The sequence below is a fragment of the Rhea americana genome, unplaced genomic scaffold (genome assembly GCF_003343005.1).
Source record: "Rhea americana isolate MKP2758 unplaced genomic scaffold, rheAme1 scaffold_32, whole genome shotgun sequence".
NCBI lineage: Eukaryota > Metazoa > Chordata > Aves > Rheiformes > Rheidae > Rhea > Rhea americana.
In genome coordinates this window covers 2,043,784-2,070,025 of record NW_028186446.1, presented here as the reverse complement: position 1 = coordinate 2,070,025, position 26,242 = coordinate 2,043,784, and the positions used below count along the sequence as shown (strand labels likewise).

General features: G+C 37.8%; 1 protein-coding gene across 3 annotated transcripts in view; it reads right to left on the bottom strand.

Annotated features, from left to right (window-relative positions):
- Positions 1–26,242, bottom strand: part of CDK14 (cyclin dependent kinase 14) — a 330,258-nt gene that overhangs the window by 61,288 nt on the left and 242,728 nt on the right. For 2 of the 3 annotated variants that reach the window (XM_085310484.1, XM_085310486.1), the window contains 2 exons: positions 10,679–10,818; positions 7,461–7,607 (listed from right to left, as the gene is read on the bottom strand). The exons of the other annotated variant lie outside the window; for it this stretch is intronic. In XM_085310484.1, the coding sequence (XP_085166610.1) occupies positions 7,492–7,607; positions 10,679–10,818 (256 nt within the window). In that variant the 3' untranslated portion in view covers positions 7,461–7,491. The remainder of the gene's footprint in view (positions 1–7,460; positions 7,608–10,678; positions 10,819–26,242) is intronic. 3 annotated transcript variants of the gene reach the window in all.

The following is a 26,242-nucleotide window of genomic DNA, read 5'->3' as shown; positions in this document are numbered from 1 at the left end:
CGTTAGCTTACTGACTCACAGTGAGGATCGGTTCCATGGAAGCCAAGAGACTGCCTGTTCCCCTGCTTCTGCTGAGTGTGATCAAGTGACAGGCGTGTTTTGTACCACAACAGACAACACTAGCTACTGCAGTACCAACGTGGGAACATCAGTAAACATATCTCTAATCTCACTGGCTCCTGGATGGAGTGGTGTGCTATCCTTTACTGTGGCATGCTGGTATCACCCAACAGATGTCTGTGTGTTCAGCGGCTCCATCTGCAACCCCAGCCTATTGCTTAAGGGACACGAGGGGCTACAGAGAAGAAAGCCTTGCAGTGGCCACCTACTTTCTTGGCCCATTTCACCTTCTGAGCAGATCCTGCTGAATACAGTGGGATTTTCTTTATAGCTGAATGGCTGAATAAGGGCAAAATTCAGCATATAACTAATTTTACACTAACAGGAGTAAGATAATAAATTCTTAGACATCAAGAGGAGAATGTAGTCCAAAGCTTGGAGTTTCTCCCTTGTGTGTTAAATTTAGGGCATATTCTATTAGTGTGGTGATCTTATTCTTTGATATTAAGTAAAGCACAGCTGGAACAGTCTCATAAAACCATTATGTTGTTAACATATGAAAATAATGGCACTAAAAGTATTAGAGAGCCAAAAATATCTTGGATCCCGCAGTTATCTTTCACAACTTAATATTAATTTAACATTTTACAAAATTGATGTTACAATTTCAACTCTGTTTAGTACTGTCATTACTGAACTCAAACCCAAATTGCTTTCAGCTGCCCACCACAATTGCATCTTATTAGCCTTTTCATGAAAGCCAATTTATGCAAATCCAGTATTAGTTAAATAATTAAACTGACCCTCAACATTCATGTATAGACATCGTTTGGTATTAAAAGATGCAAAAGATATTTAAACCTCCCATCTTCAGTACTTAGGCCTCCATCTTTTCAACTGCAGCAGCACAGTGGGTGTTTGTATACATCTACTTGAACCCACCTCTACAAAAATCTTTATTTTTAAAATGAAACTGTTAACTGTTGTGCTTTTATAATTCTGTTTTTCTCTACCAAAACAGATTTACACTGAGTTTTAAAATCTAGTATCTATAAAACACAACCGGCTACTTTTAGAAATTAATAACGATGAAATCTGGCTGACTGATAAAACAACTCAGTCTCTTTTAATGCAGACCTTCCTCCACTGTAATTACTACAGTTTTATCCCCTGAAGCTGGACTGATGAAGATTTAGACCCAAAGTGCACACTTTTCCATGGTGAGTCAGCAATGTTGGGATGAGCAGGACAGCAGAAATGCAGGGAGGTAGGGAATCAGAGTGACTTTTCAATACTGACTGCTGACACGTACACTGCTGGACTAGAGCTTCCCTGCAGCTTGCTAGGGCAACACAGGCAGAAATGCTACGTTCCCACACAGCAGTCCTGAGCAGGCACTCTTACACAATCTGTAAATGCAAAACTGAAGGAAAAAGAACCAAAAATGAAGATTTTTGCATAGGTCTGCAGTATCCACCTCTCTTGACATACAAGCCAGCAAATACAAAGAAAGATATTTTTACATAATGATTCTGTGTTTCTGAACATCCTCGGTCAGAAGCGGTTGCTTCTGTGACCGCTGTCAGCAGCTAGTGCTTTCTGCCATTATACTGGTAAGTGCCATCTATTATGGCTCAGTTTGTTTTACRCAGCTGAGCTGACCTGAATGACGACACCGGCTCTCCGATAGGCTTGGCTGATGGCAGTTGCTGGCTTAAATGGACAGAAAGAAAGAATTCAGCATGCTGCAATTGAAATTCAGGATTGCTCGGATGCATGTGTGTGTAGAGAAGCCATGCAAATAAAGACCACTTTTTGTTTTGCTCCAGTGAATTGTCAAAGGGATTTAGAAAGTCAGGGGATCTCATTATGGTAATACAGGTTAAATACTTTAAAAGCATATGGTGTTACCATCCTGAATTAAGCTGTCCCTGCTGGCTCTGGGAACCACACAATAGGTCAGAAATACATCTCCTGTCTTTGGTCAACCAATGAGAACTACGGATTATACATTACCACGAGAAGATATTGCGTGCTATCTGGTATCAGGTAATGCCTTGTCTTTTCAATTATAATTTGACTCATCCTTCTCCAGCAGAACAAGAGACTGGCCAAAGGAAAAAGCAGCTCTAGCGTTTCTCCTGGTCCATTTTTGTCTTAATAAAACAATAGAAGTAGAGAAGGATGAAAGTATACCTTCCACAGAGATGCTTCCTGCTTGTTGGAAAATAAATGAAAAAAAAAAAATGCAATGAAAATCTTCAGGCCTAGAATAAAAATATTCTGCTTAATCATAAAGCTTTAAAGATTTCTGGATATGGCCAGAAGATTTCTTTCCTTTCTCCCTCAAAGACCTCATCTAATTCACTGCTGGCACATTTTTTTCTGTGCAGAATGGAGCCCCTTACTGTATATTTACTACTTTTTTCCAGTAGGGAGCATTCTGAAAATTCACTTTGGTAACTTCAGATGTCAGCTGTTTCCCCACGGGTACGGAGATAACGCATTGTCTCTCTCTTGGAGCCCATGACAATGACACAATTTAGTCCACAATGACCCTATTAACAGTCCGGGTCTGACAGGGATTATTATTTCAGAAACACATCCCAGGTTACTGGTATTTCAGATAATGCTGGGTTGTAAGCAGCCATGCTGCACACAGGCAACTGAAGAAGACAGAAAGAGTAGAAATTCTCAGGGATGCACCAGTTTCTACAACTGTTCCCTGCAGCCCTTCCTGAGKCAGCAGATGAACTCTAGCAACCGATGATGCAGCCATTTCAGAAGCCTTTAGCTCCTCTCCTTCATCAACCTGCCAGAAATTGCTGCTTCCAAAGTTGGCGTAAGATGATGAATGCCCATGCCTCAGTCCCTGCAGGGTAAAACCTAGTCTCTTTGCTTTCCAAAAGCTAAATAAAGGTAGACTTAATTCAGCGCATGCACTGTTGGGGCAGAAACTTCTGGCAAGCATGTGGACAAGACAACAGGAGGTGATAATTTCTTATATTATCACAGCAAGATTTGGCACAGCTCGTTTGTTGGAGCGTTCAATTTTATTCTCTGTTCTACCTTGAACAAATGGAGATTAGGAATATCTGGAAGGAAGGCGCAGACAGAAGACATAATACTAGAATTTCCTTCCACACCACTGAGATTCTGGAGTTGGGTGAAGATAGTTTCTTGTTTGACCCTCAAACTTGTGTGTTCTAATAAATTCCACTATCGTGTATAAATATATAAAAATATATATTAAAAAATGGAACCATCTTCCATCCCTAAGTGTCAGAGGATGGAGAGATCCACTATCTACAAATATTTATCTTTTGCAGTTTCCTGATGAATACTGATATATTTTAAAATATTTACAATAAAAATGCATAGCCACTGTTTCAGGCTGGATCCATTCAAATGAACTTGCCTGTTCACACTGCAGAATTCAGATTCTCTAGAAACTCAGTCCTGAGCAAGGACCACATCCCTTCTACCAGGGCAATGTGCGCACTCCCTCATGTTCTCACGCACACCAAGAACTCCACCTTTGGATACTGAGAAATAAGATGTTTCTGATAAAAGGCTGTATTTTACACTTCATGGTAAGAAGCAGTTGCTTCAGTGTAATTCATTGGATCTATTTTAGATGCCAGCTTTAGGATAAGATGGCTTAAGCTCCAGAAGTATATATTTCTCTTTAATTATAAGGAGAATCTAGATGATTAGCTCAGAGGCAGACATCTACATATGGTTAGATAGATCCCACTCTTTCTGACTTCCTCACCTATATATGCCTAAGATCAATTGAAGAAGATCAGTAAAACATGTATATACCTGCCTTGTCTGGGAGATGATAGGCTATAAGCACTTGGATACCTTTACTTTTTTCAAAATCTGATCTATTTTCTTGCAATATTGGCACTCAAAAATTTTTCTTCATCCCCACTGGCTGTGATGTTATCTGACTAGTCTTGTTGCCACTTTAGCAGCTTATTCTGTTTGCCTCCATTCCTCTAACTCTCTTCATCTCACTTACCTGTTAAGTTCACGGCCCTGGACAGCTACTGTCATCTTTCTTTTTGCTTTTCATGCATCCCAGTGCTTCACTGAGTCTTGTGAATGGAGACTCCTTAGAAGTGCTTTTACTGAGTATCTCATAATAAATACTCCTTCCTTAACGTTACAGTCCTGCTTACTGCAACCCTAATTCTCTGCTAGAATAACTGACTCAGCTTCTAACTCCTCTATATAGGTCATTTTACCGATTGAACATCCTACTTGCTAGTCACTGCTCCACTGTTTAAAATCATAGCCACCCGATATTTAGATTAGGTCTTCACCAGACCTCTCTTTCATCTTATAAAAACTGCGCTCCTCTTTTTTCCAACTCTTTTCACTCTCCATACTGATTCCTATTTCCCTTTGCTTGATGGTCTCATCCTTTTAAAAGTTTCTACCCATCCTGCTAATTCCTCGCAAAAGGCCAGGCTCCATGTTCACATTTCCTCTGCCTGCCCTGCTGTTCTGGTTTCTTCTGCTCAGTCACCCGCTCTCTACAGTGGATTTCCAGTAACATGACTTATATTTTGTGCTAATACTCTTCCAGTATTACCAGCTGTTCCCTGTTTTATCAAAAATCAAATGCTACCATAAAGAACTGACCTTTCATTGCACTGTATGCAACTAAAACAACACAGTCACAAGCCACAAAAGAAAGTTGTAAGCAATAAGGTAATGCACACAAATCAAAACTTACAATTTGTTAAGTGCCTCTGGATCTAATACGATGAAAGGTGCTACTCTGTGTAAATGCTATGAGTAAGTAGTCACAACAGTACAGAGGTGTATGTCAAAGGTACACACGGCACGCTCTCTTACAGATTTTTTTTAAAAAATCCTCTGCATGTGCTTAAATAGATACCTAGTATAAATCTTCAAACTGTTCTCTTATATGCTATTTTACATGCTAGTTTTCAAATACAAACTTTCTATTGTGTATTTTTGTAGAAATGCAAAATTACATTTTGTTTGGAGGCAACAGAAAGGAGATTCTGTACATTAGAAATGAGATTCTGTACATAAGTTTCCATACAAAATGTCTTTAGCACAGATGGGCATATTCTAAATTTACTTTAGGTGGATGATATGTCACGTTGGAACAGACAAGGTTGAAGACATGTCTGCAGGGACACAGCCCCAGGAAAAAGTAGGGATTAGCTTGTCAATAAAGATGTAAACAGACTGCTCTGAGGCGGCCTCATTTCTGACATTAGAAAATCTTAAATGGTTTGCTGGAGAAGAGCATGTGCAAAAATGGGGGCAGGTTGTCAAGGCTGAAATCTATTCATTTCAATTTTCAGTAGTTGCTGTCTGTTATGCAGACAGCCTCCACAATATTAGAGGTTTAACAAAAATTGCACATAAATGTGTAATAGAAAAACAGTGAATATAATTCATTAGGGAAAGTCTACATCTGATACTGTAACAAGCAGGAATAGCTAAAGATAGACTAAATAAGATTGTCAGCCCCATAAATATCAGATTATACCTTTGGCTAGGTGCAAGTACAGCACTTACATTTATCCCAGAACTTCCATATCAAGTTATTTGGTATTAGTCACATGAACAACAACTATACAGACTTAACATTAAAAAGCAAATGTGACTAAAAAAAGGCAGGCCTGGGTTTTGAGTGAAACAAATCCATACTTTGGAAATTTTATAAAACATTATGAGTAGGGGCTGACCTGCTGGAAAGCAGCTCTGCAGAGAAGGACCTGGGAGTGCTGGTGGACAACAAGTTGACCATGAGCCAGCAATGTGCCCTTGTAGTCAAGAAAGCCAATGGTCTCCTGGGGTGCATCAGGAAGAGTGTTGCCAGCGGGTCGAGGGAGGTGATCCTGCCCCTCTACTCTGCCCTGGGGAGGCCTCATCTCCAGTACTGTGTCCAGTTCTGGGCTCCCCAGGACAAGAGAGACATGCAGCTACTGGGGAGAATCCAGCGTAGGGCTATGAAGATGATCAGAGGGCTGCAGCATCTGCCCTGTGAGGAACGGCTGTGAGAGTTGGGCCTCTTCAGCCTGGGGAAGAGGAGACTGAGGGGGGATCTTATCAATGTCTACAAATATCTTAAGGGAGGGTGACAAGAGGATGGGGCCAGACTCTTTTCAGTGGTGCCAAGTGACAGGCCAGGAGGCAACAGGCACAAACTGAACAACAGGAAGTTCTATCAAAATATGAGGAGGAACTTCTTCCCTGTGAGAGTGACAGAGCACTGGCACAGGTTGTCCAGAGAGGTTGTGGGGTCTCCTTCTCTGGAGATATTCAAAACTCGCCTGGACACGATCCTGTCTAACGTGCCCAAGGTGACCTCAGTTGAGCAGGGGAGTTTGACTAGATGATCTCCAAAGGTCCCTTCGAACCTCAACCATTCTGTGATTCTGTATTAAATTATTATGACAGTGAATATATATATATATATGTATGTTTCTTTTATATCCTATATACATACACTTACACACACATATACACACACTTTAAAAAATTGTGTTTATGTACAATTGCTGCTATAAATTATTTCAAAGATTTGAAAAATGGAAGAAAATACATCTTGCTGTTCCTGTCTCAGGGAAAAAAAACCCAAAAAACTACAAGCTTTGGCAGAACATCTAATTAAGGCAATAGGGTTAAGGTGGAGGAGTTTGTCAAGTGGTAAGTCTCACTGAACCAATACTGGAGTGATGCACATGGACAGAATAGAGTTAAGAGCATGATAACAATAGCCATTCCCTTATTTTAAGTTACTTCTTAAGTAGCCTCCCTACTTCCCTGTGCTTTGCAGGTTTGATTCTACTGTTACAGCATCAGAAGTCACACTGCACAATATTTCACTGCTGTAATAACTGCCATTAAAAAGAAGGGGTATCAAATGAAAGCCATCCAAGAACAAAACCAGCTCTAGTAGGAAAGATCAAACTTATTAGCGGGTCAGCACCTCGGTCTCCCTCAAGAACATCCTTCTGCTTTCCAGGAGTTAAGGCTACCACATCTACTAAACTAATCAAATCACTTTTGTCCCTGTACCAAAGAAGTTTAACAACAGAAGAGGGAGGATGTATTTTCTTGCTCCATGCCTTACTAGTGAAAAAGAAAATAATCCAAACTGAAGACAACTTWGTACTTAATGTGCTGGCACTGACTTCTGCAATATCCTCAACCCGTCAGTCACACTGATCCTGCCCACAAGGCCCAGAACTTACTCTTACTGATCATCTATATTGCAAAATCAGATTATCTCCCTGAACATGAGCAATTTAAGAAATGCACCATTCAATTTTATATCTTGTTTCTCCAAAAGGAACTCAAATAAACAGTATTTTCACAGAAATATCTAACAGTAATCATCTTACCTGCACCATCTGTTGTGAGCATAGGTATTCTTCAATGTTTGCTGTTTGATACACCTTTGCCATAACTATTGTTTTTTCCAAAGAGTCTCATGCTTTCTCCAGTCTCTGGCTGTAATCTTACATTCGGTACAGTAAAAATAGAAGACACTGCGAAAAAGGGCATCCATTCATAAACTTGAATAGTTCCCCAAAAGTTCATTTAAAAATATCAGTTAATAAATATATGGCAAAATTATTCACAAAATTGAATAAATAAGTACAGCTTTTACATATACAATCTATTTATGCAAATAAGCACCATAAAAATTTTAAATGGAAAGAAATTACATGAATTATGATGGAAGCTGTGTGATGCAATCATTCTTGATTGTATATATATATTTAAAAGACAGGTTTTCAGGGTTTTTGTTTATTTGTTTACTTGTCCTTATACTATTGTATAATTAATATTTGCCACTTTAAAATTTCCTCTTTGATAGAAGTTGGAAATAAAAAAAAAATACAGGAAGGTTTTTTAATAATTTGAGATCATGTATTCCATCTTCAAAACCTTGATACCAGTAGAACTGAGCTATTGTGTTAGACTTCATTTTCTTGAGCTGTTAAGGACAATTAGGTTTGCTAAAAAATTCAAGGCATATATTCTAATGAAACATTATTTTCTGATAGAAAATCATTTAATGAATTTCCCCTCCTCTCTTTCTCCCTCCTCCACATCTATGAGTCTTCCTTGTTTTTTAGTGTTAAGTCCCCAAATTTGCAATTCAGCAGCAGGAATAAATTGCATATATTGTATATATTCTATGATGAATACCATCCACCGCACAAATTTGTAAAGTCATAGTGGCATTTTGATTACAGGATAGTAGATTGTGCGCACACACTTCTGTTGTGCATAAAGTGTCAATGTATTTATACCTACGTTTAATTAAGCATCAGTAGGAAGTCTTCTCAATATAAAATATTAACCCAGACACTAGAATCACAAAAACTGGTAATTTCACTACACAGGAAACATTTTCCCAAGTCTCCAAAGTATATGACTTCTTTGTTTTGTAAATATGTTTACAAGTATATCCAAGTCATACTAAATAGAAATGATTGTAGTATTTGATACTGGGATTGTCCTTTCTTGCATCTGGATTTATGCTTCATAATGATTATCTACTAGACACAGAAATAGTCTTTCTGTTACTCAAAATTTTACTGGAGGCATTTAGAAGAACCTTGCTTTAAAATATAATGATTTTTCATCTTTATTCTCCCCCCTTCAAAAGGTTTCACTGCTCCTGATGTTTAACGTTATGCAAAGATGTGTTTCTGCCAATGAATATCGCCTTATGGTTATGCTTCTGCAAATAACCTGCTGTGAGCTGATAAAAGGATTAATGCAGCCAAAATTCTTAATCTGTGAAATTACAAATTAAATTCTCATATTAAAAATACCACCCTGAGGTATTTTTTGTGGTTTTAATTCCCCTCTGGTGTTCTGCATACATTGTGCTTGTTAATGACTAGGACAAGACTGTCTCTGTTGGCAGCCTGCTGCAGAGTGATAATGTGTAGGCATTTACTTCACTGATAGAACTGGATTTAACCACCAACTGATAAACTAAGTGGCAAGTGGGTAATAAGTCCATATTAACAGAAAAGTACTACTGCAGAATTCAGAATTCATAGACTATCAAAATCCTGGCTAGACTAAATCACACAGTCAGAAGGATTGAGATGTCACCACTGCAGAGTGATTTTTGTTTTCCATTTAGTGGAAAAAGGATAAATGAACTGGCATTCTTGATGTTTCATTAGTCCTGAAGTAATGAATCTCTTTGCATTACAGTTGCAGCAAGGACAGACTTTCAACAGCAGCATTGCTTTACACTGCATCTTTTGAATGTCCAGCTTCTGAGGCGCTGCAGTTGGAAAGTTGTGTGGTGTGGGCAGAGGGCTAGCATGGCAGAGGAGAAACTGGGAGTCTTCTGCAGAGCCAGGACAAGGCCTACAGCAGAGCCTGTGCTGGACAAAAGCTTAGTATTGCTAGTTAATTTTAATGTTCATATTTTCACAGCTGGGGAGCAGAGTCAAGAGTAGGATACTTGGACTTGCAGTGCACGGAACTAGTTCAAACTGTAACTATTACAAGTGTTGAACACTGAACAGATAAACTCTTGGAAGCAGAAATTTTTCTTCCTGTGACTGAAGTAAACAAACTCTACTGTTGAACAATATTCAACTCCTTCTTTTATAAGCAAAGTTGTCTCAAGTGACAACGTCTATCAGCCATGTTTATGCACATATGTGCCAGGGTTGCATTTCCAACCAGAAATTTTTGTCTCAGAGTACTGGATTTAAATGTTCTGTTAATGGATGTACATTTGAAAACAGAAAATAGCATATACTGCTTTATTGAAAGAATGCTTTTCTTCACCATGCTGATTTAAATCAAAATAATGATTGCTATTCCCTTGTGAAACCTTCAGAACATTCTCTGAATCAAAAATACCATGAGTGATAATATTTTAACGCTCTGGAAGAAGATTTGGAACTGTATGATGTAAATGATTTACAAATATTTAAGAGAGAATTGACAGCATATGTGTTGATAAGAACATTTTTGCCATGTCAATTGGAATGCATTTTGTGTATTAAAAAAAAAAAGATATATGTAAACATTGAAAGCATTCTCAGTTAATAATATCATGTGCAATTCTCTTCTTACACAGTTTAATTCAATAAATCAACCAWTTGCCTAGTTTGTGTTTCTCAGATTTCTGAATGCCAAGTCCTTTCTTAAAGGTTACTCTTATAACAGATACAGTTTCTGTGAATCAAACCCTGCTGGATTTTTATCTTATATGCTGCAGCTAGTTAAAAAGTACTGTGTGTTATAAAGTGAAAAGCACTAAATATGTAAATTGTATTTTTCCTTTTGCTTTATGACAATTCAGATAATTCTCTTGGCTGCACACATAATCAAATACAAAGATAGCTAGCTGCAGACTGCAGAGCAGAGATAGCAAAACAAGAATCCATCCTCTCCTGTGTCAAGCTAACTGTAATTTCAGCTACACAATTGCACTCGCACATTTTGTGTGCAAGTGCGTATGTGCATGAAGGTATGTGCATGTGAGTGCTTGCATACCTAAAGTACACATACACACACATCTGTATAAACTAGTGTCTTTATTTGCAATAAATTCAGAGGTGGTTATACTCACTATCAGTTAACTCCCATAGCCGTGGGGGCAGATCACTGAAATACTCATGGCTCAGGGCTGCCTGTGCTGACAATCTGCTCTTTGGGAAACACTGGAGTAGTTTGGAGGCTAGATCTTCTGCATGATTCACATAGCTCAGCCTGAAACACAGACAAGGAGAAGTTTTTCATTTTTCAGAGAAACAATTTCTTTATTCAGTTTACTAATACCATCTGCAGCCAGCACCACTGAAACCCTGAATCTTGCGGGCCAGTGTGAAGACAAAGTCTCTTTTGGAACAATGCCAGGAAACATATTGCCCAGGTTAAGCAGTCAATGAATTAATTCCGGACCAGTATCTCAAAATCCATCCAAATTTTACACCTACAGAGTTTATAATACAGCGTATCACATATGCCCTCCCTACTCCTCATGAGCAAGAGCACCTTAAAAGCAGGCTATTACTGTACAGATTTTTCCATTTAAATTTTATTTGAACATATTGCCAGGCTAAGAATTTACAGGGCTGGAAACAAATGATTATTAGTATCTAAAAATATGAAATACAAGCTGAAAGTAACTGTAGTATTTATACAACTTTATGAGATATCAAATATTAAAATCCAACAACGCTTAACACACTACCTATGCATCATGTTACATATAGGCACTTGTCTTTGGGGAAGTACTGACTTCTTATTTTTCACATACTCACATGACAGGATGCTGACTCTTCATTAGGTATTAATACAATGCAAACTTTCAATCTTAAAATAAATTATTTTATGARCTGCCTAGGAAATTCTGAGAAAACTCATTGTTTTATCGGGAGCATTATGCTTAGAGACATTACATCAAAATATATAAAACATATATAAATTAAAAAATAATAGATCTGGAGAAGAAAGAGTAAAATAGTAATCAGTAAAATTAGGTTTTGGTTGGGTATCTTACAGCCTCCTCCTAAGCCTTAAAAATCCATCAAGCTTTTTGTAATATGCAATCAGAAGAGAGGTGCTGTATCTTGTACACATTGATTATACTGCTATTATCAGTAAGCAACTTTACAAATTCTGGCATGTCTTTGTCCAGTAAAGATCTCGTCACGTAAAAATGCAAAAATGTATAAAAGGTCTCCTATTTTCATTGCACTAGTTTACAAATACAGGTATAGTAGATTGCAGTTCAAAATACTGCAGTATTTGAAACAGATGGTATTATTTTTCTCTAAAATCAATAATCCTACAGCATGGTTCACGCAAATTCTCATTCTCTGTCAGCTCAAGCTGGCTTTCTGGAATACCATTCAAGGAATATGTATGAAATAGAGTTATTCTTTCATTTTCTTGCACTTAATGGTGGGTTGACAATGGCATAAATTATAAGCATCAGTCAGTAGTGTGTGCACTAGCGAAAACTATCGCTGACAATGAAGAGACAACTGAAAACACTAAATTAAAAAAAAGTTAATTTAGTGAGAATTTATAAGTCACCAATGTCATAGATGCAACTTTTTGTCCACATCCATACTACACTCAGTGTGAATAGGCAGCATCTATTTAATTTTAAAAGTCAAAAGCATCTCTGCAGATTTTCCTCTTGAAATCTTTGCACATAGTAGCAAATAAAAGTGCTTAGTATACCAAATTATGTGCTGGTATATGGATGATACGCTATTTATAATGATCCAAAAATATACCACTGGCTGCCTTTTGAATCTCTCGCATCTGTGTGCAGTATAGCAATTTTTGAATACTATGCCTATCTGATCTATCCTTGAGAACTGATAGGATATTTGTCCAGAAATTATCTGGAGATCAACGGTTGCCTGGAACTGTTGACCACTCTAAGCCATTTTTTCTCATCAGCCATAATCTTACAGAATTCCCAGGATTTGGGTTTGATATTGCTATTCTAGGTTATACAGAAGTGAATTCTAGCACTTCCAATGGATATCATTTTTCTATCTTCTTTTTCAGTGCCAATTTATGACCAAAAAGGGCATATTAAATGAAACAGTCCCTGTCTGTAAATTAAATTCTACTAACGGGTTGATTCTAGACTTCTTACACTATCATACTGTGGAATTTTTTTTCATTCAGCTTTTGCAAGAATTACAAGAAAAGTTCATTAGAGAACACAGCAAACTATCAGGAGAAAAGGCTATTCTTAACTAAGAAAAAGAAAAGGAGGGCAAAATACCCAGGGAAAACCTGCATTAATTCTTCTACACATCTAAAATTCCCAAGGACCGGTGATTATATTGAGTCACTGAGGCCTGTCTTGTGTCCTAATCCCACCTGTGCCAATTATTTGCTGAGAGGTCTTGGCAAATCATTTCATGAAAGTTTTTTATTTTCCCCACACAGGTAGCTGCATAGCTTTTGAGAAGCCAAAGTAAACATGTTCTGTCTTAAATGAAAGTTCCTGTTAAGTTAGAAAAATGAGGCCACTAACTTAAGTAGTGAAATATTATCCTCCAATGTAAGAAAAAGAATCGCACCATTCATTAGCTGCTCCATAGGTACAGTGAAGATGTTAATTAAGTGAGCCAAAACATCAGGAAAAAACATTCAAATATTAATGAATTCTGAATTGTAGTTAAAATTTTGGGTGATGACATTCTAGTTCCTTGATGCTCTTGAATACAGCAGTGCCAAAATTTTGACTGAATGAATGGTCAAAGTGTTTGGCACAGTGCTAAGATGTTTTTAACAAGAAAAAATCAGATGTACTAACAAATGGAACAGTTTACAGTGAGAACAGTTTACAAAGTCAAAGTCACTTTCCTAGTCCAGAAATCAAAAAGATACTGGTTCACTGAGAAGATAAGCCAAGAAGCCAAAGAAAAATATCAAATAATCAGCAGATTATACATACAATATAAAAACAAGAAAAATATCTGGGGCTGCAATATAACCACATTATTGATGAAATAATTCTGAATAAATCAGAGAAACTTAGAACCAATTTAAAAATCAGAAAATAGAAAAAATACTAAATTAATTGCACAAGTATTCTGAAAAAATAGTTCAGTCTGCTCTAATTATAACATTTACTTGCCCTTATAATATGTAGAGTAGTGTTGGGAGAATTAGTTGTTTATGTAGCGCTTTGAAGATTCTAGTTGCTACATTATTAGTATTGTTATGYTCCCAAGCATTTACAGACTTTAAAGTCAGAAGGGACCATAATCATCAAGTGTGACCTCCTCTGTAATACCAAAGACCAAAGAAGGTCATCCAAGCAACTCATGCATCAAATCACTACTTCCAGTTAAGCTCAGCTGTATCTTTAAATCTGCACAAAAGTTCTGGTTTTGTTTACACAGATTTGTGGAGGAATGAAGAAATTCTTCTTTAAAAACCATGTCTCCTGCTAAGGTCATTTTTGGAAATCAGTGGACACTGCAGAAGAAATATGCCTGTGCCATCCTGAGGTTGTCAGTCTTGCAACTGATGCCTTAGTGGAATGTGTGACTAATTTCACTGCTTTGTTTAAGGGCAAGCTATTCTTTTATTTACAAAAAATGAACTGTATGATCATGTATTGAAATACATCTACTATATCAGAGTTGTTTGGAGAAACCCATTTAGCGCATAACCTCAGTGGTTTGGAACATTTGGTTTTGTTTCTTTCCTTTTTTTCTTGACCAACAGTCTCTTCCAAATCTCCCCCTAAACACATGAACGATTTGTCTGATATAAGTTTGAAACATGATCCCTCAACAGGGACAAAGGCTGAATTTTCTGATGGAGTTCAGTAGCTAAGTATCTAATACAGAAAAGTTAACAAAAAGAACTAAAGAGAAAAAAGATTTGATTTTTACATACACCTCCTTCAGTATGGTGACAGGATGGAATTTCATACAATATGGCTTTGTGTCTAAAACATAATAGCATGTTTTGTCTCACAGTAGTTGGGCCATATAGTAACTTGGCATGCATGATATGGCAAGTCTCAATATTCACGCTTCACTTACTGTCACACTAATTACTGAGGAATAGTTACTAGGCATGACAGCATACATACTTTCAGAAAATGTGGTGTACAGCAAAATACAGAGAAACCTTTGGCAAGCAACATTAAATAATACCTAGTACTGTTCTAAGAAATATTGTGAATATTTTTATAGACTTACTCTGATGTCATTTGCAAAAACACATTGATTTTCAACTTAGTCTTAAAAACTATATACTGCTTCTGCTGAACAAAACCACTGCATTAATCTACCTCACTTTAAACATATATGAACCTGACTAAATTTGAACAGTTGTAAATCTCATTGGATTACAAGAATTTGACTTAATTTCAGAAAACAGGCTTAAATGTCTTTCTACTGCAAAGGAAGGTCAGTATTTGGTCAAGCAGAACATGACTAAGATCACTGAAGTTTGGTTTAAACTTTTGAGAAAAAGAAAGTTTTGGGCATGTGCAGTGAACTTCTGAACTTGGGGTGATTTGCTTTTAAATGCATTGAAGAATGCAGCTCAAATTCACATTAATAATTAAGACAAATGGGCATTAAAATAAATGGAGATAATATGCTGTCTATATACTCTAAACAGCAAGAGGTAAATACTTCGCAAAGCAAAAATCATTTACTGGGCATATTTTCCATTTTGAGGTATAATTCTCACAGCATATCATTAATTCGTTTCTCTTGACTGCAGTTTACAGCATGGCCTAAAGGAGTGAGGCACCTAATTCCCTTTAGAAATCTCAGCTCTGCCTCTTTATTCTAAGTAATCCCTTGTAACCTGAAGTGCTGAAAGACAAAACACGGTTAACTAGAATAAYGTATCAGTTAGCAGAGTTTAAAGTTTGATGATGTAAAGAGAATAAAACAAGAATTTCCCTGCATTAGTGTGAATTAGGCGGTTCATACTGTAACCCTGAAAGTTTGCTTTACAGAAAGAGCTGTCACACGGCAATCCTCTCTAGATAGCTAAAGGGCTCCTGCACAGTCTGCRCACAAGGGCCATATTGCAGTTTTAGGATCTTCCTCCAAGTCTCCTAGTGGCTGGCTCGAGTCTTTCCACCTTGTCCTAACTTTAGGCCTCTCCTGAGTTTTAACATGAAACGATGCCAATATTATATATTTAAGTTAATGTTTTCTTTGCAAAGCCATTCAATCTTCCAGCCAGCTGACCTGAATGTGCCTTTTGTAGCCCTGACTCTTTCGTGTCTCTGGATAYGTGTGTGTCTCTCCTAGGAGCACACAAATCGGAGCAGGGCCTACCTTAAGTAACATCCCCCTTTTATTGAATGTCTGCAGCTTTGCCTGGTGTTGCACCCATGCCAAGACTGCCTGTTGTATTCAAAAGAAATGACCCGCCAGCTCCAGTGTGCAGAAACGTGCCTACAAACTGCTCACCTAACATGCCGCGTGCRCCTCCACGGAGCGGAGAGATAAGTTAGCCATCGCGACACCACTGCAGCAAGCGAATGCAAATTTCGATGCAAATGCTTTGGGCTTTTGATACAGATGAAGGCATAAAACCTGAACATCAAGAGAAAAATCTAATACAGAAMAGAAATTATTTTTTTCTAAATGTTTTACACGTCTGATTTATTCCATTACCTTTAGAGGCTGCCCTATCCYGTATGAAGAAGATCTGCAAAGGAGGAAAACAGTGCAGAAAGTACTGAGGACCAATACCGAAGAACAAAGAGAGGTAAAAACTGTCTAAAGGATCACCAAAGCCAAGTTTTTACTCRTGTTGTTGATCAGTCACAAAATACAGAGTTTGTTCTACAGCACAGTGCAGCAGTCCCTCAGGCCAAACTATCCCGTCTGCATTATTTARCCTGCAGTCGAACACAGCCACAAGGGCCGTATTTCAGTTTGGCTGCGTGGGACTGCCGACAGCAAGCCTAGCTCTGCGCYGGGCTGTGCGCGCTGCTCAGGAGAGGTTCCCTCCGAACGCCCTACGTCCCTYTTCCTCGTCACAAGCAGAGGTGCTGGTAGCAGTTTGGATTCAGAAACATTCAGCCAGGCCGGACAGCACGCTCTACAGGCTACGGAGGCCACCGACAGAACGGCACTCTTTCAGCTTGGTACCTCSTGAGAAGCAAAAAATAAAATAAAAGCCACGACAACAATTTCTAATTCTTCTTACTAGGATATTTGCACAGAGCTAGAAGTATCAGTGTTGCATTCTGGGGTATTGCTGCTAATGTAGATGTACAAGAAGGTTGAAATCCTGTTTGGAAAGCTGTGGAGATTAGTGAATTTTGTGCATTCCAGCAAGGTAACAACCCTGACCCATACGAACTAATTCTCACTTAACAGTTTCACAGATGTCGATAACTGGAAAGCAGCCAAGGTGAATAGCATTTCATGAAAAAAAAAGAATGTGAAAAAACAAAGCACTAACAGGATAAGCAATCTTTTTTTAAAAAAAAAATTTAAAGTACCTATATTCTAGGTATATCATTTTAATACACATAGTAAATTTTTACAAAAAATCTAGTGACCCAGTATATAAACTGTAGTTACAGTTCCARCTCCTGAACTTCTCCAAATGTAGCACTAAGGTGTTAATCTCTTTGTCTGTTTTGAGAATTGTTGATTTTCTTTCAAGAACAAGTGGATGGATATGACAAACACTGTAATGTTCCAGTCCAGAAAAATCAGAACTAGCTGTTGCTGAGCATCTCCAAATACAGGAGTAGGAGGGATCAGTCTTTCTGACTCCAAGTCACATAACCAAAGTGTTCCCGGGGCCCATAAAGATAAACCTTGGGGACCTGAGGGAAGGGGCGACTCCAGGAGCAGTTCAATGGCAGACCGYGGAAATGCTTTGCAGTGTGCTCTCCTACTCCAGCAGCAGGTTGGGTCTGCTGAACCTATTGGGCCAGCAGCAAGTGGTGGCTCACATCAACTTACAGCTAGAGATCATAATGACTTAGAYCCCTCCTACGCCCAGGCAGCTTTGCCACCAGGCATGTGGCACTGYTACAGTAAAACAGGTTTACTCAAACTGTTCGTAACTTATATGCAGCTGCAGAAACTGTTCACACCTAAGCTAGACAATGACGTGATTCACCCCCTCAAGACAACTCACACTTGATAACGTCTATTGAACTCAGCCTTGACTAGATCATAAAATCATTTGGCTCTGCTTATGTGGACTGCTGAACGTAACTCATACAAAAACTTAGAATATGAGTCTAGCTTCCCTTGGTACTTTCTGCACTAGACCTGGTACGTTTTAGTGGCCTTTTCAGTTCTATTAATGCATTTCAACAACATGTTGCTCCTGATAATCTGGTTTGAGAGGTCTGCTTCATATAGAAAGCAGAACACAAGAGCAGGCCTTTAAAAATTAAATTTGGTTGACTTAAGCTTTAAATACTAAGCCTGAAGAGAGTCAGTCAATATGCAACAGACTTAACAGCATCCTGCTTTTTTGTCCTTTTATATAGCCTGACATACATCCAGGCTAGCTCGAGCTCTGTTTGATGCCTCAGAATAAATATATTGGGCTATAAAACCTTCCGAAGAAACCGGTGCCAACTATCAAGCGCTTAAGACCTAAGGATAGCAAATACTTTTAATTGACAACATTGTACAGATTTTTCTCTATTTGTTCTATGCCATTTAGATAAAGAATATATTTTATATATTTGACAGTAGGTATCTTTTTGGCAGCATAATATATGCTGGAGCATCAAATGAAGTGAGAACTATGGAGTCTGAGTAGTAGACATTAAAGAGAAGAAAAATAAGCTTATTCAAAAAGCAAATACACAGTATATSTCAAGTTATCACACACTCTCTAAGCTATTGAGAATGTGGCTTTCTCCGATATGATTGTGTAACTTTTTTAATTTCTGGGAATTCTTAAGTTGTGATATCCCAAACAACATGACTGCTGGGTATGGTATACTAYTATTGTTTAAACAGTTATTTTTCAGAATAAATTCTTTAAGCACAAAAACCCTTAAGTATTTCATATTACTTCATTCAGTTTTCGGCAGTTTCTCTGAAATAGATAGTTGCCAGGAAAAGTATTTCCTAAAATATTTCAATTGAAGCATCTCTTACCATTTTTCCTCAGAAATAATTTCACAATTACATCTTTTTGATTTGGCATTCCACCATTAATGAGCTATCTTAATTCTTTCAGCATCCCAGTTAGCCCAGTATTAAAAAATTTCATTATGGAATACATACAAAAGATTACTTACATCCTGACAGAATATTTCTGAATATGCTAGATTTATAGTTTATCAGAAAGTCTCAGCTTGTAGTAAATGCAATTAACAAAGAACGACAACTTGGCGGCAACATTTAATCAGAAGCTTTTGATTATTTTGAAATCCTTTAAAGGGTATGAATCTTCTCATCAGCAGAGTGCTTTTTAAAGGCCTTCTTCTTGCATCTCAGCAAGTTGAACAGAATATGCTTGGAAAATAAATAGAGCCAAATATAATTACTAACATCCCCATCACTTTATGAGCTATTATTTCACCAGAAAATGGGGGAAAATATATCTTTAATCCTGAACAAAAACTCTTCAAGGTTTATGTTCTCTATAAACCTTTCACTGAGAACTGAAAATATAAGTTAGTAATGCAATAAATGCCCTAACAAATATATCAGATTTTTCACTTAATGCTTTTTACAGGCTTAAACCAAACTGAGTGAAAAAAAATCACCTTTTACAGTCTGACTCTTAAAGGAAGAATGCCTTTCTGTTATGCTTTCTAAAAGAAGGCATGGTGAATTTATATCAACTTCACTGAATCTTGGGGCATGATAAAAGGAAGAAAATACACCAGTGAAGTTAACATTCCATAGCATTCTTTCTTCACATATTTATTTCCTCACTGGCTGGATATGAGCCAAAGAAAAGAAAAGAAAGAAAAGAAAAAGAAAAGAAAAAAAAGAAAAAGAAAAGAAAAGAAAGAATAGAAAAAGAAAAAAAAGAAATAGAAAAAGAAGAGAAATAGAAATAGAAAAAGAGGGAATAACCCCCTTCCCCCCATCTCACCCCAGAAAGTCCAGGAATAGCTGAAATAAACCTCTGGCTTACAACATAGCCAAAGCTCTGTGCTTTGCCTCTCCCCACCCYCAGCAACCTGGATTGTTTCTCTCAAAAAAAATACGAGCAGAAACACTCCAAACAAAAAACAACCAAACTCTGGATTTCAGATTTGGCAGTGGGTGCAGCTGCTAGGGCAGTAAACAAAGTTCCCCCCTATTTTCCCTTATTAAATGACTACAGAAAGAAAAATCCAGCTGTCTTTTTGGACCTACTGCCTTTTGAAAACTGAAAAAACAGAGCTAAATTCTAGTGAAGAAACATTAGCACTGCCTTATAAATCTCTATCTTCTTGTCTGATATTTTATCGTCTTGCATTTGAAAAGTCTTAATTCATCATAATGTAAATAAGAACTGGTCTGTTTGCTCAGTGCTTCAACAGGAATTTGCTGCAAGGTTGCAGAACGCAGAGAGTGCCCCAAGAAGGGCGACCTCGCTTTAGTCAGTGAAGCCAAAGATCATTTATCACTGTTAACCTACAAATCTGTCTTGCCGAGGCCTCACATCCATCAACCATTTGGAACAGCTACTTGTTCTGTCCTCCCACAGCTCCCTAAAACAGCAGTTTGGTCTGATCTTTTCTATTATTGTATACCTCTCCTCTAATAAAATCTATTTTTATGGCTATGGAAGGAGCAGGAGTACTTTGTATTTATTTATACAGCTCATTAAAGGTAGATAGAGAATTTGAGGCAAAGAGAATGCTCCTAGCCTGGAAAGCTCATGGAGATAGACCCCAGGCATATACATGTATTTAACTGTATGCATATGAGCGGTCTGGCTGAATCCAGTGAGACTAAGTACTCACATAAAACAAGTTGGCATACTGGTCTTTTCTGAAGCATACTTTAAGTTAAAACATGACAGGGACATGAAAAACTAACAAACACCGAGAGGTGGAGACTGAGATTATATAATGAGAGCATATCATCAATATATTTAAAGTATGTAGTCAAAAACACATTATTATATGTATATATTTAGACAGACCTATCAYACATAACTAGCTGCAGCTCCTTGACCCTCAGGAACTTGGCTCTGGTGATTTTAGAAGAGATTAGGGGGATGAGAAACCACTAACTCACACTGCAGAAATCATCATACTGCAGAAAGTGAGAAACAGAGCTAAGATCTACAAAAGGAACATTACACTACCTTATAAATCTCTACCTTCCTGTCCGACATTTATTCCTTCTCCAGATTCATTCTCCTGGTTAACACACAAGTCTTCTTTGCATTAATGGAGGTATTTTCTGAAGGGAACATCAGTAATCCTCCAGTCCTTCAGGAAGAAGGTCTTGGCAGACTGAAAAATCCACAAATTACTGCTGTTTGTACTAAGAGATGAGTACATTTGTGCCAATCTGTTAAAAGAAGCCTAAATTTAATTTTGATCTTGTACAGGGAAAGGTAGACTTGCTCAAGAAGGGTTTCTTAGATACAGAGACCATTATGGAAAGAGAAGACTGATGGCTCCTCAGTATGCAGTTTGGCGTCARCCTAACATGATTTTGCACTGAATTTTAAAAAAGAGCAAGTATTACATATCCACATGTATCTCTGTACTGAAGTGTCTTTTAAAAAAGTTGCTGAGATTTAACATGACAGCTCGTGCTCCTTTTATTATAAACAGGCTGGAGATGAATGACCAGATCACAAATTCCTTATATTTCAGCTATYAATTACTAAAATATGTGGATTGTAAGTGCTTGCATTTGCATCCTGTATGTGTGTGAGGATCCAGTGCTATCTGACACTCAAAAATTGGCTTGGGTTGGGGGAAGGACTCAATATTGAACTATTTTGCAAATCTTAACCTGCCAATCTAGCATGAAAGAGATACAGCTAGGCAGGGAGTCAGTGCTATTTAGACATAAATCAGCATGTGTGATTTAAGAACTAAATCAAAATTGTTATCTATAATAGTGACCATTAAAGGTCAGACTTCCCAAAGAGCCAGCTATCACTGGAAGCAGACTGCCAGAAAAGTTCAAGCCACTTCTAATGATCCCAAATAAGCTGGTGGATTTTCAAAACATTTATCACATGTGGAATTGTGAAATCTGTGGAGCTGTGCTGCAAGTTGGGCCGGGTGTGTTCCCACAGAATCAGGACAAGCATATGAAAATGGGGGTCCCGCTTTAGGGCCCTACCTGGTTAGCGAGCTGTGGAAGTGGACAAGTTTCAGGCATTCAAGGCACTTCCTAGTCCCAGCAGCTTGCAAACTAAGAAGCAGCCCAGGGAAAAGAAGGACTGCCACCGATCGGTAAATGCCCAGTTTGGGCACAAGCCAGTCTGATTCACAGGAAAGGACACAGCAGTTGTGAGACTGTCTGATCCAGGGAACAAATTTAGGGAGGCCAGGCATGAGAGAACACATGGGACAAGGCATAAATATGACCAAGGGCTCACTGATAGGAGAGGAGGGAAGCAAATACAGAGCTTGAGGAAGGAAGTCAGCAAGAGGCATAATTACGGAGAGCTTTGAGAAGGGTAAGAAGGAGCTCAAATATATTAGGGTGAAACAGCCTGTGCTGAGAGTTAAACAATCCTTGAAGAGAGAAGCAGAATTTACTGGCTGCTTTTTATATGATCTGAAGAAGGGCATTGGTCAGGAGAAGCCACAAGAAGTATATTGTTATAATTGTGGAAAAATGGGATGTCAGGATCTGAGTGACAGGGTTGGCAGGAGAGAGGGAAAGAAAGCATCTTGGAAAAGCGAGGAGGAAAAAGCTGTAAAATGTATATATAGTCTGGATGCCTGGGATAAGGAAAGGGAAGATATAAAACACTCCTAAGGCTTCAGGCCTACATGACAAAGGATGCTAGCATTGCATTGACAGGAATATGGGAAACCTCATTGGGAAAAAGCTCAGCTGTGCAAGGGGTAGAAAATACTAAGGATCTCTTGGTAAAGCCTCTATGGCTTAACTAAGCAGGGCAGGGAGTGAGCCTGAAGATCCACTGACCTGCTGATTGCCCACACTGCTCCTTGGATTATTCTGACCTCCAAAACCATTCCTGGACACAGTTCAGGCTACCAAACGTTCCAGGAGCCGTTCCCAAAAGGCAGCATGTACCAGCTTCCTACCACCTTGCAGTCTCCCAACAGGCACTGCGCTCCAAACACCTCCACATGGCTTCTGTCATACACCAGGGCATGCAATACCTTACCTTCCCAATCTTAGGTTTGAAAATACAGTTGCTATGGTTTATGGCACAAGCCTTACATTATTCCGGAAACTTTGAATTGAAAAAGTAATACTGAACACCTCAAACAGAATGATTGCATCTGTAGCTACAGGGGGATCACGTAAAACCTACAGGAGATGCACGCCCAGGTATTACCTAGGACAGATGTGGCCATGTGGCCTCAGGGCTAGGGGACAGTCCCTCACTGTTAGCAGTATAGACATAGCTATACATGACAGAAAAATGGTATTCACAAAACACTATTTGTCAACATCTCAGCAAAGATTCATGTCCTCATGGCTTCAGATTAAAGCTTGACTCAAAAGCACTTCAAGGATCAAATAAATAAAAGGAATATAATATTTGATTTTACAAAAGTCATAATGCTTATGGAAGTCCAGTAATATTCTGGGGAATGACTTATTTTTTGTATCAGGCTGGCAATATTAGTCTGAAGCACACTAACGATACACTAGCATTAAGCTGTAAACATGGTTTGCTATACAATCCAACCAAAGAAGGCAGTTCAAATATAGCGGTCCACTCTTAACTCATAATGGTGTCAGAGAGAAAAGCATAAATTTTGTCTATTTTATTTAAGATTTCTTTGGCTTTTGTAAGTTTGGGTCAAAAAAAACCAGCAAAATTTAAAAACTACTCAGGATTCTCCCAAAAAAGCAAACAAGGCATTTACGAGAATGTGACAGAAGTAGGAATTTTATTTTCTTCCATTTAAATTCTTTGCAGTAAGATTCATAAGTCCAACATGAAAAATTAGAGCTTTTCTTCATTTATATCTTCACCATCCTACTGCAGCAGTGATGATCATAAAACAAACACAGCTGGCATCCTTACTACTTTATTCATTGAAGGATTTAGCTGGACAAACATCACAAAGATAGCGGCTGATTTCATTGAATTTATGATCAAATATGTTCCAGCATAAGATCAACTCTGTAAGATCAATTATTATGAGATGTGAATAATTTAACAGAAAGTTGTTTATTTGTAAATCAAATTTTATGGATATAAATTTGGCTGAGATAGCAGACTGAGTATACAACTATTATATATTGCATTATTTAAAAGGATGAAGTTTTTTTATATTTACCGATAAATACTGTTATTTACATTTTGGTATCCAGTGAGCTGCTAATTCAGACAGAAGGATTTTACAATTTTATTTAAACTTCAATTAAATTCATCCTAATCAAAGAACAACTGTTTTAGTAACATCTTTAAAAGCAATAATACACACAAAACCCATCATCACCATCATTTTATGTTTGGTTTTTTTTCCCACAGATCTTTGGAGTCTGTTGTTCAGACTAACACCAGGAGAGTTATAATAATTTTAACGCAGAATGTGTGCCTCAGGATATGGGATTGACTCAGTGCCTAAAATAAAAAGGTCAATACCCCTTGGAATCACTTGCCTCTTTGCCCTCCAGCAATGACAGGTGCACCAGCGCTACGCCAAGGCTCTTTATTCACAGTATATTGCTGAAGATACATAATCTAAACCCTCTCCATTTTAATACATCAACAGGGATGATTACCTCGTATCTTCCCATTTTGACAAGCAGGTCAAACAGATACTGAACATACATACATGAGGATCTGCCTGCAGTCAGCATCTTTCATAATTTCTCAAACAATACCATCAAACACTTTATAATAAGTTACTAGAAGACACTACTAAATTTAATTAGGAAAACTGTTTGGCTAGCAAACAGCTTCATGTTTTGAAACAAATCCCTGTTTTGCATTCATCTCCTACAATGCCATGTGTTTCAGTATCATTAATGCAGAAGAGCACAATGAAAAAGCAAGAATTCTTGTTTCTCTGCCCTATGTAGAAGAACAGAAGTCAGAAATCTGAAAGCAGATACAGCACGTGCCACAGCTAGAAATGAAGGCCCGGAAACAATGTATTTTAAGATGTATTTTAAGATCGTCTTGTCAAAATTGCAATGGTTTGGGGGTATGGTCACAAGAGTTTCTGGACTACATAGGTTAAATGTGCTTTTGAAAAGGGCAATTTAACAGAGATGATGGTGACAACTGACTGACTGTGGTACCATCCTACTGCACAAAAGCTGGTGATAGAAAGCTGAAAAATCCACCTGAAATCACCACAGAAGTTAGTAACAAACATTTTTCTAATGTGAAGATACTTTTTTGATATTTATAGCACCCCAGAATCCCTAACTACTGATTTTAAGTCTTTGGCTGGCAGCAGAGCCAGACTGCACAGGTTTTGAGATCGGCTTTAAAGCATTTGAAGGGGTGACTAAACTTAGCAACATTATTGATATTACTACGATCATTGGCTGCCTGCAACATCTCCCCAAATGATAACCACTTCTTAGGCCATAAGATGAGAATCAAAGAAACTGGTGAGCTAAAGAAAAATTATACATGACACATGACAATGAGCAGAGGAAAATACAAATGTGAAGCCACTGAAGCCAATGGCAGTTGCTTAGTACTGAGCAGTTCTGAATGCCAGCCCAATCCTTAAGGTATCTTTTTGGCATTCATTTTGGAAAAATCTTGGCTTTAATGGCCAAACACAAATTATGAGATACCCAGCAGTAAGGCCTCCTTCACTTACGTCATTCCCTTCAGCCAAAGCATGCCTCCATTTACTCAGACAAATGTTTTTAGAACACATGTGAAAGACTGAGTTTTGTCAACAATGTCATTATCTGGAAAAGAGAGGTTTCAGCACAGAGGCCAAATGTACAGAATTCTAGCAATAGAGTAGAATTAAGAATGTGAGAATATAATAATGCTTGGTGTCTCTGGTCACAAATTATTAGGCTTCAAAGCAAGAAATGAATACACACGCTATGGCAACACATGAATAACAGACTACCAGAAACATAATTTTGAGAAATTAATGTAGAAACGCATAAGCAAAAAAGCAAACTGGAAACATCTGAAAAGAGTTGACCAGTAAGTATTCAAAAACGTTAATGAAGAACATATACTGGAAAAATCATACCTGGAAACACCAAATAAACATGTCTGTCTGATATATGTCTCAATATTTTAAGGAATTCTTAAGGAATTAGTAAGCATAGCAAAGAAACGCAAAATGCCTTTGAAAAGTCATTTTATGAAATCTACACAAGAACAGTTGGTTCTCTTTCCTCATTTCTCTCTAAAAGTCTTTTACTGTAGATAAAGTATTGTAATATTAGCTGATTTTGCACTGTGTTCTGAAGTACTTGACTAGACTTTTAAAAGAAAAAAAATACTTGTGCTCATTCTGTCAGTACGTTCACACTACCATTCTTGTTTTTCAAATAAGAAAGAGAACAATCTTGGCAAA